The sequence below is a fragment of the Aythya fuligula genome, chromosome 3 (genome assembly GCF_009819795.1).
Source record: "Aythya fuligula isolate bAytFul2 chromosome 3, bAytFul2.pri, whole genome shotgun sequence".
NCBI classification, from domain to species: Eukaryota; Metazoa; Chordata; class Aves; order Anseriformes; family Anatidae; genus Aythya; species Aythya fuligula.
The window spans coordinates 51,841,385-51,862,768 of record NC_045561.1 but is presented as its reverse complement, the minus strand read 5'-3'; the positions used below and the strand labels follow the sequence as shown (position 1 = coordinate 51,862,768).

The window sequence follows — 21,384 nt, the reverse complement described above, 5'->3', positions numbered from 1 at the left end:
TGCCCCCCCCACCCCCGGTGTCAAAGCCTCAAGGTCGCGGCTCGCTGACACACACACACACACCCACACGCAGCTCCCCGCGCACCGCGGCGGCTGGAGGAGGACAGGCCGGGCGTCGTGGTTCGCCCCGCGCCCCCGTACCCGCCCGCCCGGCCGGCCCCGGGCGAGGCGCCCCCCGGTAGAGGCGCCCCTCAGCCGCCGCCTCAGGGGGGCGCCGCGGCCTCGCCGCCGGTTCTTACGCGCCGGACGTCTGATTGGCTGCCTGGCGGGCTATGTCCCGCCCTCCTGCGGCGGGCAGCCAATGGGAGCGCGGCTCCGCCGTGCCTCAGCGAGGCGCTGCCGCCGGGCCGGGTGATGGCGGCGCGGCCCGCTGGGGCCTCAGCGCCCCGCTGGTCACGGGCAGCGTGCGCGTAACCGCCTCGTGGGCCCCGTAACGTGCCGAGCAGCAAGCACATAAATCCTAAATGCCTAAATCACATCAATGCCTAGTGTCAATTACCCGTCCTGTGGCACCCCGGAGGAGCACCGTGACCCTTTTTGTGGAGCTTCTCCTGACAAAAGAATGGGCGTTTCGGCCGTCACGCAGTATCGGTGCTGTTAGCGGCCGTTTACGCTGGGTTTGGAAAAATATCCCTAAACAGACCCATTTTTTTTTAAATCATGGAGCTCCACGGGTTTTCTTTATGCTACTATCTTCCTGAAAATGGATTCTCTGTCGCCAGGGGAACGCTCCTGGCTGACAGAAGCAGGGGAGGGCAGGGACGCGGCGCTGCGAGCCCTCAGCAAGCGCAACCCGCCCCTGGAGGAGCCCAGCCTGCGGACGCTCGCAGAGATCATTTAATCAACACCCACAGCGCAGCACAAATACACTCAGGAGCTAGATTTTGTGCTGGATTGACAGCCTAACAGTGCGTGTTTCCGTCAGCGCAGGTGGATCCGCAGGCAGCCCGTGCTGCTCCGTTGTGTAACGGCGGGATCGAGGCCGCAGCCTGGTTTAGGGGCCTCTCGCGTCAGTCGTGACAGGCGAGCGGAGCTGGATCCGTGCTGGGCTGTCAGCAGCGTAGTCGTGGCAGCTGCTGTGGGTCAGTATGCGTGTTCTGTAGGTGACATTGCCACACGAACGCACAGCAATCTAATTGTTGTTTCTGCTGTGTTAAAATAATGGTGCTCGCAGTCTCCCCTGCGAGGTGATTTCTTCCCCTTAAGGTGAGTGCTTGCCCATGAGTCGTTTTTTCAGTGGAGTTGCTGAGAGCACAGACCACTACACAGCGCGAACAACAGAGGGGAAAGGATACCTGGTTACATACTGACATAGCAACCAACGCTACTACTGTGTATTGCAAGCACACAGTTCATTAACATGCTTTAATCTTAATTAGAGTATGTCCATAGCATTGAGAAAAAGCTTTTTAGAGCCATCACTGTTTGTGTGTAGGAGTACTAATGCATTCAAAAGGAGTATGGGTCACCTTTTAGCTAAGGGACAAATAATAATATTTCTTTCCAAAGGGTTGATAGAGGATTTTGTTTCTTTCTTTTGAATGCAGTTCTGAGGGAAGCAATGAGACTGAAACTTCTGCGCCTTCAGGCTGGATCTTTCCACTCTTTAACAACCATATGCCGACACCAAACCTTTAATAGAACTGGACCTCCACTACCAAAGCTGCATAATGAACTTGACAGGACAGCAAGGAAGATTGGGAATTTGTTTGCTCTGAAAACTGCTTCTTCTTCTTTGACAAGTCGATGTGTGCAAGTGAAGAATTGGCAATTGATCCAAGGAAATGTATCAGCTTTGGGAAAAAATGTTCATTATCAGAGCAGGGAGATGTTTTGTCCACCCTGGAAACATTTTGGTATGGCAGCAATGGGAAACTACAAGCTCAATACGGAGCATATTAAAAGGCTTTGGAACATGTCACCAAGATTTCACTCGATTGTAGCAGCTTCTAAAATTATTCCAAAACAGAGTAACCAGGCAGTTAAGAGGCCACCAAAGGCACCGAGGACCAAGCAGCCATCCAGAGCTAACCAGCCACTACCATCAGACATGGAGGTAAAGAATACAATTTGCATTCTATATAATATTAAGGGAACTTCCTCAGCTTCATTTACGTTCACATTTGGGTTTAGATTAAAATTTTAATGCAATTAACATATTTATTTGGTGAAGAAGATTTCGTTGTTTACCTGACTCTGGCCACATAGAGAGGTCAGAACTCTACAAACAGGAACAAACTTGATAGAAACTATTGTGTCTGGTATTTTGAAGACAAAATAGAGACGTACTAGCAATATGGGACGAAAGTGGAAGGAAGAGAGTTGGTTATTAAAATGGAAAGACATTAAACCCTTAAAAATGTTTTAAGCTAGTTCAATATTTAGGAGAAAAATCCAGCTTTTGGAGTAACTCAACTTTCCCTGGGCATCCTGCTTGCCCAATTCTGTCCAGTTCTAAGGCTTTGTTCTATGTCTAATAGAAATCAAGATGGAAGTAGATAATAAAGAGCTTATAAATATTCAGATTAGATTTCAGAAGCTTTTGATTTAGGCTGTATTCTCAAGTATTGCTGCTTTTTTTTTTTATAAGCAGTCACAGTATTTCAAACTATAGTGAAATAGCTTTAATACTACAGCAAAATTATTTCAATTTTATTCTTAGTGATAAAAATAAGTTCTTCTAGGAGTATCTGGATGGAGATCATAACACTTAGTATGTGAAGCCTCACAGTATTTCAGAGAAGATCATTTCTGTTCTGTCAGTGGCAGAACTGAGGTGCAGACATAGCCTGCGTTACTTGAGGAAGATTATTCCAAGTGTAGAAATAGCACCTGGATCACCAGACTACTAGAACTACAGAGTAACTTCATCAACAAAACATTTGGGATAAACTCAGATCTATAGGATAAGTAAGTGGAACAGCGCATGCTTGTAGCTCTTAATCCTTAAGACAGGTCTTTGAAAGCCTTTACCACTAGCCAAAGCAGACTGAGTGTACTTAAATATAACATCTACAAGGAAAAAATCCTGGTGTCAGAAATGTTACTGTTCTCCTCGAGCTACCATAACAGCAGAGTTCCAGGGTATTGTTAACAAAATAGTGCTATAGACGAGACTGGGACCAGCACTGTGATTTCAGAAGCAGCTTCTGCATTGCAAAATCTGCCTATTGCATATCTGCTGAATGTGAGCACCGAGGTCTTAATGCTTGCCTTCTACTCATGCAAACTCCATTTAATGTTTTGTATGATTATCAGGAGTAAGATTTAATGTGATACCGAGGCTCCATTGTAGAAAATTTAGTTCCCACTTGAGTTTTCCTATTACTCTGAAAACAGAAAATGAAGAATTTTAGTCCTAAATCACCACATGCTGTTTTAAGCTTGTTATTTGTACTATGACATTATATGTAGAGGTTACTTCCTTTTTTGTGGGGTGGATTGAAGTGACATTTCTTAATTAGATTTTTGAGGTTTCTGAATGGCAGTATGAAATGCTAACAGTTTTTGTTTGACATTTTCATTTACATGTGTAGAAGTAATATGCACTGCTATTTTTACTGCTATTTTTACTTTTTTCCACTGTGAAGAGATGGAGAAAATTCTGCCTGATAAGAAAGATCATTATTATTTCATTACAGAAATCGCATAAACTCGGGCCTAACAAAGCATTTTCTATTTTTGAATAAACCCTTTGTGGTTTTGGCAAATACACAGCTCCATTTTCAGAGGTACTTGACATGCTGTCACCCTGACTGTGCACAGGCTGATAGTACTTTGGAACAAGCATTTTTTTTTTTTAACCTGTTTTTGTACTTCCTTATAGGTACTTAGTATAAAGAGTTAACTTAAAGATGCGACCGTTTTATGTACTATGACTAATACAAGTACAGCAAACAGAGAGGCCCTGTGTTTTTTTTCAACATGCCATCATTATTCTCTAAATCCTTTGTCACAAAAAAGCTGATCCTGTCTTCCTCTACATGTGGTGGGGGAACCAAGAACCCTCCAGTAACACAGGCCCTATTTCCACTGCAGTTGCCTGAGAGCTGGCTGCTGTGTCCCTTCCTTCATAGTCTGCCTCTGGAGACAGCAGCTCTAGACCCACTCTGAAGGTTTTCAGTTAGATGAACCCTGAGGATCTCTGGCTTCTGTTGGGAAGGGCCAATAACACCTTCCTTTTGCCGAATTGTCTGTGAATAAGCTCCTTCCCACCCCTTGCCTGCACTCCTTCATGTGCTGCCTGCAGCTGGAATGCCAAGCACCAGTAGTGATAAATGGTCGGAGACCAGTTCTTCAGGGTAGGTGGAAGAGTTGCTTTAAAGTGGTAACTGGTTTAGTCAGTCCCTCGGTGGCTAGTGCCACGACTCGGGTTAGTTACTGATACTGTAAGGTCTGAAGGCATGAGAAGCCTTTGAGCTGATTTTTAATGCTATGGCCATATATACTCTAGAAAAAGCTTGAAACTCAAGTAAAGATGTGGTTGCTGGTGTCCTGGAGGCAAAGACTGATTCCTGTGGTGGCATGAGGGTTAAGTTCATCTTGCAGGTTTTCTTTGTTCAAAATTTCTGTATGCTTAAAATGAAAGAGATGGATGGATTAACCAGAGAATGATGGTTCCTGTGCAGTTGTTGGGGGCATGATGATATGGAGAACGAGGTGCTGAAGTAGTTAGGATGGCTAATGTGATAGTTGCTGTGGGGCTCTGAGTTGAACCTGAGTGAATCCCCAGGCACAGCCAGGAAGCAGGGGGTGGCAAGTGGCTGGAGTTGGTGTCAGCAGGACAGACTTTCCATTCTGTTCAGGCAAGCGTGTAGGTGAGGGTGTAACAGGCTGCACGGGATGAAGGTTTACCGGCCTAGCTCGCCAGCCACAACCTACGGGTAACAAGTCAACACCTGAATGTTAGGATTAGCTGAATCACTCGTTAGCTTACAGACATCTCTGTTCCATCTCCATCAACTATCATGGGAGAGTAGATTTCTAGAGTGTCTGTGGATGCACAAATTTTAGGTACCTTAAACTCTATAACCAGTCCAAATGTTCCCCACCAAACAAGAGTTTAGTAAACGGGAAACAGTGCACTGTTACTTTTTTTAAAAAAAAAAAAAAAAAAAAAAACATACTGCATATTCAAACTGCTGATTCAGGCACCTAGTCTTGGCAGCCAGCTTCTGATGCTAACTACAGTCTTTGCCTGGAAACTAAAATCACAGCAGTAGATATAGTGTGTCCTCTAGTGCATCTGCCTTGAAATGAACAATAACAAAATTAACTGCGGAAAAGTATAGAGCAGGATAAAGACTTTCAGATTATTACTAGCTAGATTACAGTATATTTCCTGAGTAGATACTGAGAATGTTGGTTGCTTTTTTTTATAGATGATATGGTAATAATGTAACTTTTCAAAAGTACTGCAGCAAGGAAACTGAAAATACATTTCTGTTCAACTGTTGACTCAGCCTAGTCATGGAAATACGTCTACAAAATTGCTGTCTGAATACTGAATTAGTTTTAAAGTGTATTTTCTGTTAGTGGTCACTGAACTAAGATGACATGTAAACCAAACTGTAGAAATTATAACAGAAAGTTAACGTGAAAAAAGAAAATGAAGTTAAGTGCATGGCCTTGCTCCCAATCAGTGGTGGTGGGCCCCCTTCAGGGGCAAAACACCTCCTCAGGTGTTGCAGTTTAGTGTATGAGTGCAGCGAGAAAGTCATTCAGATTTGAAGTGTATTGTGGGTATAAATGCTTGCAGATGGGAACAGCTCTTTTGTTGGTTTGTTGTTAGTTACATCCCCCTTTGTATTAGTTACAAAAAGCTGGAAAGTGGCGGACCCGCAGTGAGAAGCATTGCTGTCTGGATATCTTCCATTGCAGTGTACTGAAGAATATTATCATGGGAAATACAGGGTATCAGAACGAAGAAATCCCCTTAAAATGAGGAGTAGAGTTCGTAGGTCGGTTTATGGTGACCTGTCGGATTAATCAGGAAAGCTTTTACACAGATGACTTTCTGATGCCTTTGCCATGCATGAGTCAGTCCTGCTGCAAGTCAGCATCCCTTTTCCTCACGTTCTTGCAGTGTGCCAGTTATTTGTTCCACTACAGCATTTTATTTCTTTTAGGCTGTGGGATCCTGAGACAAACTGGCTGTTGCATTCAGCTCGGCCGTGGTTTCAGCCGAGGCCGTGTTGTTAGCACAGGATTCCCCTCAGAGAGGGGTTGCTGATCTGCAGCATCCGCAGCTGGCCCTGACCTGTGGCTCTGTGCTGTCCCCAGAGCTGCCTGCACAGCCAGCTCCATCCTGGGCAGGATGGGACCAGACTGCTGCTCTGGGAGCTTGTGGTGCTTCCTAGGCAGGCAGGGGTGTTTCAGCTCCAAGTGTCTTCGCAGGTCTTTAAGCTGCTGTTGAGGGTGTCTTGCTTTTGGTTTTGATGGTCGACCATGTATATCATAGGGTTTAGGATGCGAGAGCAACTGCAGCTCTCCTGTTAGAGCATTTCTCTGGCATTCAGGGCAGAAGGGCTCAGTTCGTGGCTCTGTCACACAGGTTTTTGGTGTGACTGACTCACATTACGTGGTTTGGTCTCTCTGTGAACTTTGGCTAGGTTTTCTTCCCCACTTAGCAGGGAGTAACCTCATTAGTAGTTGTACACGAAGCAGACAGCGTAGCAATGCTGATTAGTAGAAAAGAATGAATAAATGAAAAGTGTCACTCTCGTGATTAATTTGAGGCAAACGTGAACGTGTCTTATGAACATCTTGCTTCAGCCTTTCCCTAACTCAAATCTTTGTTCCTTTGGCACAGAATCTGATGCAGTGCACAGCCTTTGCAACAGCAGATGAGTATCATCTTGGTAATCTGTGTCATGACCTGACTTCACATGGATATGTTGAAATAACAAGTTTGCCTAGAGGTAGATTTTTAAAACATCTTAAAAACAATATTATATCTCGTTAAATGAAATACGGGTGAGGTAAATAATTTTTACAACTTCACATATTCTTATTGTGTTAATAACCTGGAATACATCTTGGTACTTGTAATATACAGGTAGCTCTATCTAAAAGTTCCATTTACTTTAAAAATAAATAAATAAGCCTTCCAGAATAGCAGTATAACCAGCTCTTGCTATTACCATATGATGATTTTTTCCTCAAATTACTGTTACACTAAATTATTGAAAACTTAGTCCTAGAAATGCATTCAAGAAAAATATTTTTGAAAATTTTTAATACTAAAAATATGGCTTTTCAAGAAATCTGCCAACTGAAAATTTTCTGAAAGTTTATTTTAATCAGTGTTTCAGTACGTGATGCCATGGTGCTTCGTCTGCCAAGCAACATTGTAATTGGAAGTGTTGCACCTTCTTTCCATACCCAAACTTCTATTAATGTAAATCACTGACGGTTGGAGGCACGCAAGAGCGAGTCTTGCTGACTAAGTGCAATGTAAAAGAGATGCACATACCAATTTAATTCTGGTAAAGAGAACGCAGTTGATACTTCATACTGGCCAAGCATACTCTAGCTGGATGAGTCCCTGCAGCAAAGTAATTGGTTCTGGTTCTGTTCGAAGTATCTCTGAAGAGTTGGGAAAGTATGGCGTGGAAATAGCTGCAGGATGCTCCAGGAGAAAAACAAATGGAGCTTTTTATAGCTTAACGAACCCGATGCCCCAGAACAGCTGCGATTTTCATATGTTGGCAGTAGATTTATTTATTTTTTGTGAATGAACAGATTATATAAAGCTAAGAGGAATGACAAATATTGTTTATGTGCATTTCAGTAGAGGTTATCAAATACCTGGCTGACTCTCAAACACCCAGTAAACCAGCTGTGATAATAATCCAGTGGATCTTTTTAAATGCAAGATTTAGTAATGGCTGTATTTCTCAGAAAGGTGAATGTGGAAAGAGAAGGTGCTATATAATACAGGCATCATTTTCCTTTGTAGTTAGTTCCTTTGTGTTAAAGCAACACTGGTTTCACTGCTTCAGAATAGAAACTTTGTACAATCCTCAGCACGACTGAGTTACTGTAACGCAAATGGTGCTGTTGCTGGTACTTTACCTTGAAAGTGTGAGCTTTGCCAGTTCTTTCATTTATTCCTGGTGTGTTTTTGACTCCTTACAATAGACACTCTGCCAGAAGTTTGGAGGAAGTAAGGAAAGGATGTTTGATTGTGCCAGCAGATGTGACGTTTTGTGGTGGTTGACACGTGTATGTAGCAGTGCTAAGTCACCAAGCTGAATGTTACATCTTGGAAACTTGAGAAGTACTGGCACATAGAAACCTAAATTAGAAAACTTTGTGTGGATTTGTTGCTTTGTAGCGTTCTCCCTATTTTTATTTTTTTTTTGACCCCTTTAAAAACATTTTAGTCTGACACTGTAGCACTATTTTTAAGGGACCAAATTCACATTCACTGTACATGTTCTAGCTGGAGGGGATTGATAAAGTAAGAGTGATATTTGAAAAGGCAAATGAGGAAAATGCAGACAAATGTTTCTTCTGTGGTGAACTCCCACTTCACACCCAAAGCTCGCTCCAGTGATTCATCGAGTCATATGTTTCTGAATTGGAATAGCAAGTGAAAGAGAGATCTTTGAAGAGTTCATACAGACCAACTAACTGCATGGTCTTGAGTTGTGTGTTAGCAAAAGTATGGCCAGTATTCAGTCATCTCTTCCTGCCTGCTTAGGCTGCCTGGCCTCTCTGACTTCAGCAGTAAAGCAAATGAAGGAGTTCATACCCAGACCTAAATTGGTGCATTGGTGATTGCTTTGTGATATTTATGCAAAGGGGTTGAGCTTTTTAACGCTTAGGTGTTAGGCCTTGCAAATTTGTCTTTGCAGAGTCTCAGCTCACAATAGAGGTGGGAGGTTTTGCTGGTCTGGCTACCAATGGTAAAATGAGTCACGCTGGAAAGTGAACTTTCCTTGGCATAACCACAGCAGGGCTTCTAAAGCTATGCCTGCGCTGGCAGAGCAGTACAGGGGAGCAGCTACAGGGGAAGGGTGGGGGAGTGGAATTGTTTTGAGCACCCAGCACCCACACTGAGTACATTTGGGGGGCCTTCTGCTTGCACCGGCTGGTGTAAGAGTCTGGTCCTCTGTAATGACAGCCTGTTAGCATGGCTGGAGTACCTTAAGTGCAGTGCTGGAGCTCATCTTCCAGTTTAATTTCATGCAAAAGAAATCCAGTTTGTGCACCCTGACACTTCTGCGAAGCGTGGTGAAAGAAGGGGAGACTGGAGGATTTATTTCAAAAGCATGCTTCTGATCCAAAGGGAAATACGGATGTTCCCTCTGCTGCCTTGAGGGTATGCTCTTTCAGGTTTCTGACTATCAAAGCAAAGTCAGCAAAATTAGCCCCTTGTTGTATAGAAAAGAGAGATTTTGGTCTTCTGGGCAAGCAGAACTTGAGTGGTCGTTAGTCTGCAACTGTGGGCCAACTTCTGTAGTCCACTTGTGTTCATGTCCACTTTTGCCTTCTGTATTTTGTTCCTGGTTATTTTAATATGCCCTGCATTGGTTTTGTCTAAGTTCTTTAAAGCTGTTATATTTCATTAACTCCAGCTTATAGCAAAGTTTAACATAGCAGCTGAGTCTGTATAGCATGTGGCACTTTAGAGAAGCTGCATTGTTTTATATTATCACACTTTAATCAGAAAAATAAAACATGGGACTGACTCTGAAAGTGTTAGCATGTAACTGTTGAGCTGGAATCATATGCTTATAGCTGTCATGATTAGAAGTGTAATTAATTCTTCATTTTGAACTTTTATTTTGCTTATTTGTTTTAAACTAGATGCTGCAAATGTTTTGGTGATTGGTACTGAGAAATCTGCAAAAGATGATGATGCTGGCATGATTTTTTTCTTCAGGTAAGTTAAACACTACACCTTTTACCTTTTAAACATTTTATTAATAGCAATCCTGTGAAAGTGCAGCTTGCTAGATCATTGCATGTAGCTCAATCAGAATGAATCAAAAAAAATGATAATACACTTGATCATACAAAATTGATCATATACTTAAAACAGTGCAATTACACCTCAGTTTTTTCCTTGAATTCACAGGGAAGGGGCTGTTGTGTTTTGGAATGTGGAAGAGAAAAGTGTAAGTAAAGCACAACTGTTTGCTAAAGCTTCATAGTGAGATATCTTGTTAGTCCCACAAAGCCCAGCATGCTTTCGTTTTGAGAGTTTGCATCTCTCCAGAAAGGAGGAGGACTGATTCTTCTCCTAAGGAGTGCAGCTGCCCTCAAGTGTGTGGCTTGCTGCTGTATTACCTTTGAAACCCGTCTTTCTGCACAAAATAAGCGAACAGATGTATAACATACAAAGGGGATGAAATTTTCTACTTAAGGCCAAAAATCTGAAACTTTAATCTTGTGAGACTGACAAAAAATTCTTGCAGTTTTATGTACTGGAGAAGTAGATCAGAAAAATCAACGCATGAATGGTTGTTTAACAGGAGTTAATGTAACAGGAAATAAATCAGCAGAAAAGGATCGTTCTAGTGACATTTAAGTCCGATCTTAAAACTGCAAAACTTACTATCCAAAGCTTACATTTGGTTAACTTGAAACATGCCAAATTTGTAAATGTTTTTTGTTTGTTTTTTTTTTTTGTGGGTGTTTCTAACAGCAATATTCCTTAAGGAAAGTTTTTATAGGATGGTAATAATTGTTAAAATACATAGATACCAAAATAACATACATATCCCTTGGGATAAATCAGTGCTCTTCGCTGACCAGGAGGGGGATGCTACAGACATATTTATTTTTATGAATATATTTATAGTCACTTTTAAAATATGTTGTAGCTATGCATTTTGTTTGCTGTGGTTAAATAAAGCTGAGTACTAGGTACATAAAGAAAAGGCATTGATCTTATCTGTAGGCAGGGTCTGTGAAAGTAGTTGGCATATACTGAACATGGCAGGGAGATGCACAGACATTCATAGAAGGATTTTAATTAAGGTAAATGAAAATACAGAGCCGTTGTTTCCAGATGTGAACAACTTCTGGATTCAAGTTTGCTTTTTCCATTTCAGACCTGAAATGTGCCCAATTTCCTGTCTGTTTTGGGGAGTTTCAGTACATCAGCAGGCCTACAAACAGATACTAGCTTTCCCTTCAAACCTTGCCTGTAGCCCATTTGGGATGCAGTGGCTGTAACTGTGCTACTGGGTCACTGGCATTTCTGAAGACTAGCTGACTAACTCCTGTTGATAGAATTGGGCACCTCTGCCCTCAGGGGTACTCTGAAAAATCTCATTTTCTTGTACATTTTTACATGCTTAAGTAACTTTGAAAACTTGATACCACAATCTTTATGTCAGTAGAAGTAACTTCAGTTGGTCCTTTGTTGGCCTTATTTATACAGGAGGAAAACTGCATTTTTCTGCTTTTTGAACTCATTGTCAAAGTTTTAACTCCAAACAACTTGCTTAAACAAGGAGGTATGTTTTATGCATAAATGTTAATGAACCACAACAATACAAAGACCTGGTCTGTAGAAATGAAACTGAAAGTAATTCAGTAAAAAAGTGTGTAGAGACAATGTGAATGGAAAAAACTGCTCTTTAAAAGTACTCCAGAATGATTGTTGTGGGAGGAAAAACTATTTTAAACAAATGGCCGCTTAACAGAACAATTTATAGCTACAGGCTGATCATAAATAGGACTTAAAAGCGTAAAATACTTTTCTCAAGTACCTGAGCAGCAAGGCTGTGCACTAGCTTCTCCACCAAAAGTAGTAAGGGCAAAAAGCCAAACTAGGTGGAGTTCATGTATGTCGTTAAAAGGAAACTGTGAAGCAATTGTCTCAAATAGGAAGGGCTTGCATTTAGTGAATCCAGAACATCTCATTAAATGTACTGTATCACAAGTGGTCCCTTCTGTAAAATAAGGCTGGGCCTAGAATAAACTCACATCAGTCAATGGAAACTAATGTATTTCTTTAAAAGAAAGCTGCCACTGAAACATAATTTCCTATTATTCAGAGCAATGGAAGAACTTTGGAAATATGCGTAATACAAGACACATCAATTCTGCAGAATCGGTTATGGTCTGTAAAGCTTTGTTAAATCTTACTCTGTGCTGGTGCTGGGAAGCCTGAGCTGGTTGTAGTTCTGGAAGAGTAATAATGTATTAACAGCATAACTATTCCTATATTGATACTAGGCTCCACAATGCCAGCTAGGCTGCCTGGACCCAAGTGAGTGCACTCTTGAAATCTGGCATGCTATGTTACAGGTTGGCTCTTAGCTCTGGCATTGTTTTAGCAGGATTTGCATTGCTGAATTGTGCCTCGAAGCAGTGTATCTAAGCTGACTGGCCTAACAGCATACACTTCCTCACTGGAGGAAAAAAAATGTGTATTTTTTCATACCTTTGCTTACCACAATATTGGGAATATACAGCAGGCATTAGACATGCTAGTATTACATTCAGGGGTACGAAACAAGCAGTTGCATATGTAAGGGTATTTTTGTATGTTTTTCAGTGAAAAATGTTGTCATGTCTTAGATAGGATCACTGAAATTCTTGAAAGTAATGAAGAAAACAAGGTCTGCAAAGAAAAATGTTTCTTGCAAGTGATCCAACAGATTTTTAAAGTACTTAACCTGGAGGAAGTGCTTTGGGGACAATTTATTGACATACAGTACACGCTGAAAGATTAACTATTGTACAGTGTTTTGAAGAGATTGTTTTAAGCATCACGAAGTAGAAACTTTACCTCTTTAAAGAATTTAGGTACCAAAAGTATATTGTGTTAGTAGCTGTTGTGCAGTTAGATGCTTTTTAGATACCTGTATGTGCATGCTCTAGATGAGGGTTTTTTCAGTTCAGAATTTGTTCTAATTGCAGAACAATTTATCTGATAGGAGGCTTTAATGCAGACAAAAGAACAAGAATGGGAGATCCTGAGTTAAAGGAAAATGCTTTGTGAGAGAGAAGAGCTCGTTATTCCTGCATCAGGTTTTAGTGTGCTTGGGACTAAAATGACAATGAGATTACTCCTCCAAGTGGAGCTGCACATTCAACTGCTTACAGGGCTGACTCTAGGCAGCTGAAACTATTACTATTTTTTTTTTAATTTCTATAGGGAAAGGACTTCTGTAACATGACCTGACCTCTGGTAGTTGAAACAAAACTAATTTTAGCAAACTAGTAATTTTGGTAGCAGCAGCCACCTGATGTATGTATCTTAAAGATTCATTCCCACACTCAGACATGTGCTGAAGTTTTGTACAACCCATTGTTATAATACTGAATATTTCTGCATTGTCATTACTGCTGCTCTGGTTAATCCCTACCTTATTTTATAAATGTAGATATTAAATGATACTTCAGTCTTAATAGATTCTTTGCAGTTGTTCACAGCCACAAAATTCATCCACGTGGCTTCAGAAATAAGCTGCTAATAGTTGCTTCATTTGAATACAAAAAATTACTAGCACACCTATTCATTTTTATTTAAATAACTTTAATAAGCATGGAAGTTGCTTTCATCAGCCCATTACATGCTAGCTCTTTGTAGAGTGATAATATACTACAGTAGTAACTGCTCCTGTGTGCAATTGTCTTTTTCTTAGATGAAGAATATAATGCGAGTGCTAGAACAGCATGAAATTCAGCCATATGAAGTTGCACTAGTCCATTGGGAGAATGAAGAGATGAACTATAGAATAGGAGAGTAAGTATCTGCAGGCATTCGTGTTTATCTAAAAGTCAACAGACATCTACAACAAATTCACATAAAAGTAACTAGTAGAAATACACCTTTTTAATTCTTATTTCAAATGAGTAAAAATAGGGAAAGGAGAAAACAGTACATCTACATTCACAAATTTTGTTGAACTGCTAAACTTTCAAGTAATGGCCTTTAGGACTTGATTATCCACTAAATTTTGTAAATCAAGAAGGTCTGTGTCTGCACAACTGAACATGCCAAACAACAGAACAATCCTAAACAGAACCCATGTACCTCACAGGAAAAATAAATACACATTGTTGAGCCAACTCTGATTTTAAAGAAGGAACAAAACTTCTCTGGGTAAGCTTTCTTCAGTGCCCTGTAGGTTCATATACAAAGAAGCATTCTGCACATACTTTGCTTCCTAGGAAAGGTGCAACTTGAATACTATTGGCGGGATGAATCTGGCAAGCTGTCTTGCCTTGTTAAATGCTTTTTTCATCCTGTGGAGCAAAGTATCCCTATGGAAATACTTTTCAATGTAACTGATTGTGTAATTTATCTGTAATTTTTCTAACAGCACAAAAAAAAAACACTTTGCTCCTAAATAGGACACTGTAACAACATAAGCTGTTACATATCAGTTCAGCTTATTTAAGGTAACCTGGTAAGAGTTCAAGGGGTCTTTTATTTTTTTCCCCACCTTTTGAATACTGTGTACTATCCAGATCTGGCATTTGTGATTCCTGACATAGTTTTAGACTGAAGAACTGATTTTCAGTGATTTGTTTTGGTTACTGTCAGTTTGAACATGAGTAAAATGCAAGGATGGGGGTGATAGCCATATAGATACATCATGATTTATATAAAACAACCAACCTTACCTGCATTGTTGATTATTCTTTAAATGTTCCTTTTCTGGTGGCTTAGTCAATGAAGATGCTTCAATCCTGTTTTAACAGAGGGCAGTCAAAACTTCATAAGGGAGAAATCTTGTTAAATTCTGAGCTGGATATCGATGAAGTTGTTCTGCAGAAATTTGCCTTTTCAAACGCCCTTTGTCTTTCTGGTAAGCTAATACTGTTTGTAATATCCACCTATGGTACGGATTCTGTGAAATGTCGTTGTAAATGGGATTTGGACAGTGAGAGGTTGAAGACTTAGTGTCTGGTTTGGTGAACTGTGTAAAGATTGTGCTTCAGTGGGAGGATTAGTTTTCAAAGCTTTTGCTTTGTTTTCCGTAAATTGGAATTACTTAGCTCACTGTAAATCTTCTTAAGGATGAGCAAAGCAAATTAAGAAACGTACTTTGCAAAAGACAGATGTTCCACTGGGCATACTGTTGCCCATCTTTCAGATTATTCTAGGATAGCAACAAATGTAGAGTCCGGAATTAGAAAGCTGTCAGTACTCTTAGGTAATTGATCCTGAAATCATTACCAGAAAAAAATAAAAAAATAGATACCAGCTAAAGCAGATAGTAATGTAAAGCAGTGATTCTTGGTGTGGGAAGCATACCAGTATCAAGTGTGTGGACTGGAGTCCCAGATAATGGTTTCCAGGCTGATTAGCTACGGCTGTACTACAGGTGGTGCTTCCATCGGGAGGCACTGGAAAGAAGTCAGGCTCAGCAGTGATGCTGCTGCTTGAGGAAATCTCTCTGCTGCTTCAGACCTAGAGTGAGGTAGGAAGTGGGAATAGAAGCCAGCAGCAATAAGGCTATCCTCAAAAAGACCTTTAAGGAAGAAAATCCTACTACCTCTACTGCTTTTAGGGTGAATGACAAAATTCATGTAGTATGTGAGGAACACCTTTCAACAGAAGAGATATCAAAAACCAGAATGTGTGTTTTTGAAGCGATCCACCACTTGATCGAGGCACACAGCATAGCTAAATGGTTTTTGGCTGTTGAAGAAAGAGCTATTGAAACACTGAGGGGAAAAACGCCTCTAGTTCTCTATAGTTTTGCTATTCATACAACCACTGCATGGAAGAGTGCTGCCACATACAACGGAGCAAGGGATTTATTCCCAGGAGATAACTGGTACCAATTTATGGTAGTGTTAGACATGTATACCATAAAGGAAGACAGTGCAATGTTCAGTGATTATAACAGAGGATGCAAGTGTAGTCCAAGTCAAATGTACAACACAGCAGAAACCAACCTCTGTCAAATAATCAGAGATAGCTGAAATGCCTATTGGCCTCTTTTCAAGGGCTAAATTAAATGCCGTTTAACTCACTGACTTGGATTCGGCCTCTGTACTCAAAAAAGACCATGAAAGATGCTCAGCATTGAGTTTACTGTGTGTCCTGACTAAATGATGTGCACAATTACCACCAAAAAGCGTTTGTTTTGAGAAATAAACCTTATCTGTTTAATTTTTCTGAGTGAACAGGGTTAATTTTTTAAAACTGATGTGTCATTACTTCATTCTTGCCTGGGAATCTGAGGATAAAAGAACAAAGAGCCTGAGTTGTATCATTTCCCTGTAGAAATCATCCTTTAAGGCTCAAGCTGAGACAGAGTAGAACTTGTGTTGGCATTGCGTGTGCTGAACAACTTCCACTGAAGATAATTATCTTTTCAGTGAATGATATATTCACTAAAACAAAATGTAAGATTGCCTAAGTTTAAATTTAGCTTCAACAAACACAGGTGATGGTGTGTCTGTCTATACAAGCTAATTCTCCATGGTTTGAGCATGCTGCATCAAGTACTGGACAAACAGGAAGTTAAAGTTCTGCACGACGCTGTAGAAATGTGTAGAAAAAGTGGAGACTCAAGGGGCACCAGCTGAAGCCAGCCTGATTCCTGCAAGGCTAATTATCTCCAGCATGCCTCCTTGGAATGCAGTTTGCAAAGGCTTCACACGCAGCACACAGCACTCAAACACACCTTGTTAAGTTGAACCAGAGCTTCTCTAGGATCTGAACCAGTCCGTTGGAGAGTAGAGCTGAGCTTGAGGTGGTTCAGCATGCAGAGCTGTGTCAATACAAAACCTGAATTTGTCTGTAGGTGTATGAACATGTATCATAAAATACTAATGGTCTCTTACATGTTGATAGAAACCTATCTGTAGCATCTTGAAGCAGTGTGTTGGTAGATGTAAATTAAGATCACTTGAAAGCATATACCTACCTCTCACAGCATTCTGCTTTGTCACCTCTGTGTTACAGTAAAACTGGCTATCTGGGAATCATTATTGGACAATTTCGTGGAGTCAATCCAGTCAATTCCTGAGGTGAGGTTTTCTTTGTACCTTTCCGTTCCTCTTTTCCTTGTGCTATGTTAAAAGATCTGTCCAGGTATAGCTGAGGATATAGGCAAAAGCAACTGTGTGCTTAATACATTTGATGGCAAAGCCATTAACACACAAGCTCAGAAAACCTGCAAAGAGGTGGGACAAGAAACAAGCAGTTTTTAAAGGGCTGGGAGGTGAGGGTGGGAGCGTGCATTGGAATAATGTTTCCCATGTTGTGCCACTGTCAGCTGCTGCTGCGGGACATTAATGCGTAACAGGACAAGCAGCGTTTAAAAACCTGGCCAAACTGTGTGTGGCAGCTTGGCCTCAGAGTAGTCTGCTATAACCTGAATGTAATGAAGAGTTCAAGTGAGTTACTTAGACTAGTGTTTCCACGAGGCTTAATTAAAATACAAAGTCCATATCATGTTGCATTTAAAAATTAGATTCATAGGCTTCAAAAGACAAATCCTCCTTTATTTTTAATTAAAGAAATAATTGGTAATACATCATTTGCTTTAAGTGAGGAAGAACTCTAAGAAAGGACAAATAAGTAGCAAGGTAAAAGAACACTGTCATGACTTAAAAATAGCAATAGTAGTAAGAGAGGACAAATGATCTCTTGTTCAGGAAACCATTCATAGAAAACATTCCAGGATCCTGTATTGACACTGACACCCTACTTGGTGGCTTGCTGAAAACCCAGAATAACAGTTGAATGGTGATTGATACCCTTATCAAGCTAGATAAGCAAGGCACCATTCAAACAAAACTTAAGTGTTGTAACAAGTATGATATGCATTCAGATTCTAGCTCATACCTACTTCAGGCTGTATGAGAAAGTGAGACTTCTTAACCTACAGTTCATGCTATTTGATCAAGCAGTGAAAAACTTGTTACTTTGCAGATACTAAAATCAGGAAGAAAGGTGAAACTGTCTCATGCAGATGTCATGCAGAAAATTGGAGAACTCTTTGCATTAAGGTAACTTTTTTTGTTACACCAAAGACACTGTATTACACGGAACTTAAAAATCATCTTGTGCATGGTACAAAGATTGGGATACACTTGAAGCTTTGGAGTAGTTCACAGTCTGGCCTAAACCCTGTGGGTGGGATTCCCTCAGCCACCTTCTGGCTTGAGGCAGTGTTTGTGCTGTCATGGTCAGGGGACTGTGCTTCCCACTGCCTCACCACTCTCACTGTGGTGTCTCAACTATAGGCAGGCATCAGGCAGCATATTATAAATGGCCAAATTCCATGTCCTTTTCCTTTTCTAGGTACAGCAGTGCACGTTTCATAACCTGCAATTATAACAGTAGGCAAAATGATACCAGAAGGAAGCATGGGGGTTAAGTAGAGCCATTAACTATGGTCTACAGTTAAAGCTTTACAGGGATTTGGTCTCTTCTACAAGTTATGTTCTTCCCCTAGATTCACTCAGAAGCCACTGGTACATTGCAAGGATTTAATTTTTGTTGTTTTTTTTTTTTCCTTCTCAAGCATATCTTGGCCATTAGGAATACACAATAGTATGCATTAAAAAAAAAGTGAAGAAAGAGGTAAATGAAGAAAACATTTCCTATCTTAAACAGTATTTTATCATCCTACATGGAGGACCCTTCTGTAACACACAGTGATGGTCTAAAAGTCCAAAGATTTATGTGAGCAGTAGGCTGAGGGTGGGAGATCTTAGCTCCTTGCCTTTATAATGCTCAGCCAGGAGCCTGATTCTGAGCTATGCTCACATACCCAGTGTGCGGTGTCATTCACGTTTCAGAGCTCTGAAATAGAAACAAGCTGTTACAGACCTGCCTAAGTAACTTTAATTCACGTACTTCAGCTTCAGTGAGGTACTAGCATAGTGAAGGACTCTCTCCTCAGCTTGTCACCTTCTTGAACTTCAGGTCAAGGAATGTTGCCACAAGGCAAAAACAATGAAAAGAACGATGCATATTACAGTGTTCTCAGAAAAGTTTCAGGAGATGTTACCAATTTTAAACAATAACTATGTTAGTATTTTTATTATGAAAGGAGAGGTTTTCATATTTTATTTAGCAAGAAAAGCTTTCCATAATTTTTCTTCTAACCACTATGTAAATATTTACTCCTATATGCACCCAAAGAACTTTGAAATACTGCAGTAACCATTCTTTTTAGACACCGCATAAATCTGAGTTCCGACCTGCTGATAACACCTGACTTCTACTGGGATAGAGAAAAACTGGAAGAGCTTTATGACAAAACTTGCCAGTTTCTCAACATTAATCGCAGAGTCAAGGTAAGTGTCTTATTGTTCTTAAGAATACCCAAATCAGTTGTCTTTGGCTTAGCAGAGCTACAGACTGCGCCATGAGTGTCTGTTTTAACTGTAGAAGGTGAATAAAGCACAGTAGGATCCTATACGCTCTTCCCTTTTCTGTGTGTTTGTAACCCACTCAAATCTTTTACCTACTTTAGGTCAATGACCTTGTTTCAACCATCTAGACTTAAATGAATGGATTGATTAATTGCTTATTTCCAAGCCACTCAATTAGGCTTTAAATAGTTATGAAAGGAGGAGCTTTAATTCTTGTTCTAAAACTTGTGCAAGAAAACAGATTTAAAAAAAGAGATGTGAAGCAGTCTTCTTACTGACATGATGATCCAGGTCAGCTCACTGCAGGGCAGCGCAATGCTTGCTGCTCAACCAGAGTAAGAAGTGTATGAACTTTTTCCAGTGGTACAGCAACCTTAAATATTGACTTAGTTACCTTTGAGGCATTCCCATAAGCTGCGTCATCCTCGCTTGCACGTTTTCATGACTAGAAATCACCTGGTAGCTACTTAATACCTGGAGATGCCTATCTAAAACCCATTGAAATAAGTTGTTTGTATGAAAACTCCCTTTGCTTGTGCATGCTGCCTTACAGACTTCCCCTTTAGCTCTTTTGCAGAAGCATTAACACCTTTCTGCAGTTACATTCAGTAAGCCTCTTTGAGGATTGTGTTTCTTTAGCTATGTCATACAATTTGTGGAATCCAGCCTTGCCACATGCTTGGGATCTGTTTCAGGTAATGAATGAAAAGCTTCAGCACTGCATGGAGTTGACGGACCTAATGAGAAATCACCTGAATGAAAAACACGCTCTGCGCCTTGAGTGGATGATAGTAATACTCATCACCATAGAGGTTGGTTCCTTTTCCCCACTGTCACACTGAAGAATTCAGTAAAAAGTGCGATTTGTAGACTTTATAACTTGAAAATCACCATTACCTTATTTGTGTAATGTACTGTACAATGGAATTACTCTTTAGTTCTTTGCAAGTAACTTTGGAGTTGCAGCTATAGTTATTTTCCAGATTATCTGGTTTAAAGTGTAAGCTGTTTGTTTTAAAGATTAGTATGTATCATTTGATAATGTGTTTGTTATTTCACAGGTTTTGTTTGAACTTGCAAGGGTAGTTTTCTGACCACAGAAGAAACTCTGGACAAAAACTGACAAAGCAATAAAGACCATGTGGCCAAGAAAATGCTTCTGGAAAATAGTGGAATTGTCCCTCTTGATAAATATGTACATATTCTGCTGAAATAAAAAACAAATCTGTGAACATTCTTCAGAACTCCTGTAATAGTGATGTTAAAGAAGTGTTAATCTGTGGATGTGCTAGGGTAAAGCTGACATACAAATGATACATTCTAGGGGTTAGGCTGGGTGCAGGGAGCTAGCATTTTCCTCCTCACCGAACAGGGACAGAAGGATGGATCACTTCGGTGCTGACCTTATTAATTTACTGAGCTACCTGGCGTGACTTTAATACATCTGGCAGGTTGGGATGGCTTTTTTTTTTTTTTTTAATTATGTTATATTCTTTCCCTGTCACTACGAAGTATTTGTATAGTTGCATGCACATAAAGTTTAGGAACTAGTTGGACTTTATCTGAGGTCACAGGAAGCTGTAGCAGAACAAGAAACTAAAGCTCACAAAGTTTCACTGTAACTATGCTATCCCCCTTTTGTTATCTGATTAATAACAGTACAGATTACAAAGAATGAATTAGCGTAGGTTAAAGGGTCTTAATTTTAGTCTAGGTAAATGTTTCAATGGTTTTTAATGTCTTCCTGGAGTGTTCTAGATTACCGTCTCCAGAACACTGCCACTTGTACATGTGAGAATGAGGTCTGGGTTTTTTCAGCATTCAACTTTCTACGTGAATTTTCAGGAACTACTATGCAACCACTAGTAGTCACCTTTTCCAAGATCAGGTTAGTCTACTGGACTTGCTTCAGTGTCAGTTGAAATACATCTCAGTAACATAACCTAGGAATTATGAAAAGCCCATGAAACATCATTAACAAGCCGTGATGGCTAGATTCAGGCTAGAAGTGAGATTACATTTGCAAGAGCTTACATGCTATTTCTCTGATCACCTGAAAAATCTGAG

The 21,384-nt window shown here is 40.4% G+C and overlaps 1 protein-coding gene across 1 annotated transcript; it reads left to right on the top strand.

Moving 5' to 3' along the window:
* Positions 1-1,550: 1,550 nt before the first annotated feature.
* On the top strand, positions 1,551-20,549 carry RMND1 (required for meiotic nuclear division 1 homolog). The gene is made up of 11 exons (XM_032183822.1): positions 1,551-2,056; positions 6,812-6,920; positions 9,817-9,892; positions 10,088-10,127; positions 13,614-13,714; positions 14,677-14,783; positions 16,895-16,959; positions 17,867-17,943; positions 19,119-19,239; positions 20,013-20,129; positions 20,379-20,549. The coding sequence occupies exons 1-11, from the start codon at positions 1,562-1,564 to the stop codon at positions 20,409-20,411; spliced, it is 1,341 nt and encodes a 446-aa protein (XP_032039713.1). The 5' UTR covers positions 1,551-1,561; the 3' UTR covers positions 20,412-20,549.
* The last annotated feature ends 835 nt before the right edge of the window (positions 20,550-21,384 follow it).

What these genes read in the sequence shown, in the direction of transcription:
- RMND1 (XM_032183822.1), top strand. Translation starts at nt 1,562, where the DNA reads ATGAGACTGAAACTTCTGCGCCTTCAGGCTGGATCTTTCCACTCTTTA. An exon ending in AATAACAAGTTTGCCTAGAG is followed by an intron (nt 6,921 to 9,816) that starts GTAGATTTTTAA and finishes GTTTTAAACTAG; the next exon opens with ATGCTGCAAATGTTTTGGTG. An exon ending in GGCATGATTTTTTTCTTCAG is followed by an intron (nt 9,893 to 10,087) that starts GTAAGTTAAACA and finishes TTGAATTCACAG; the next exon opens with GGAAGGGGCTGTTGTGTTTT.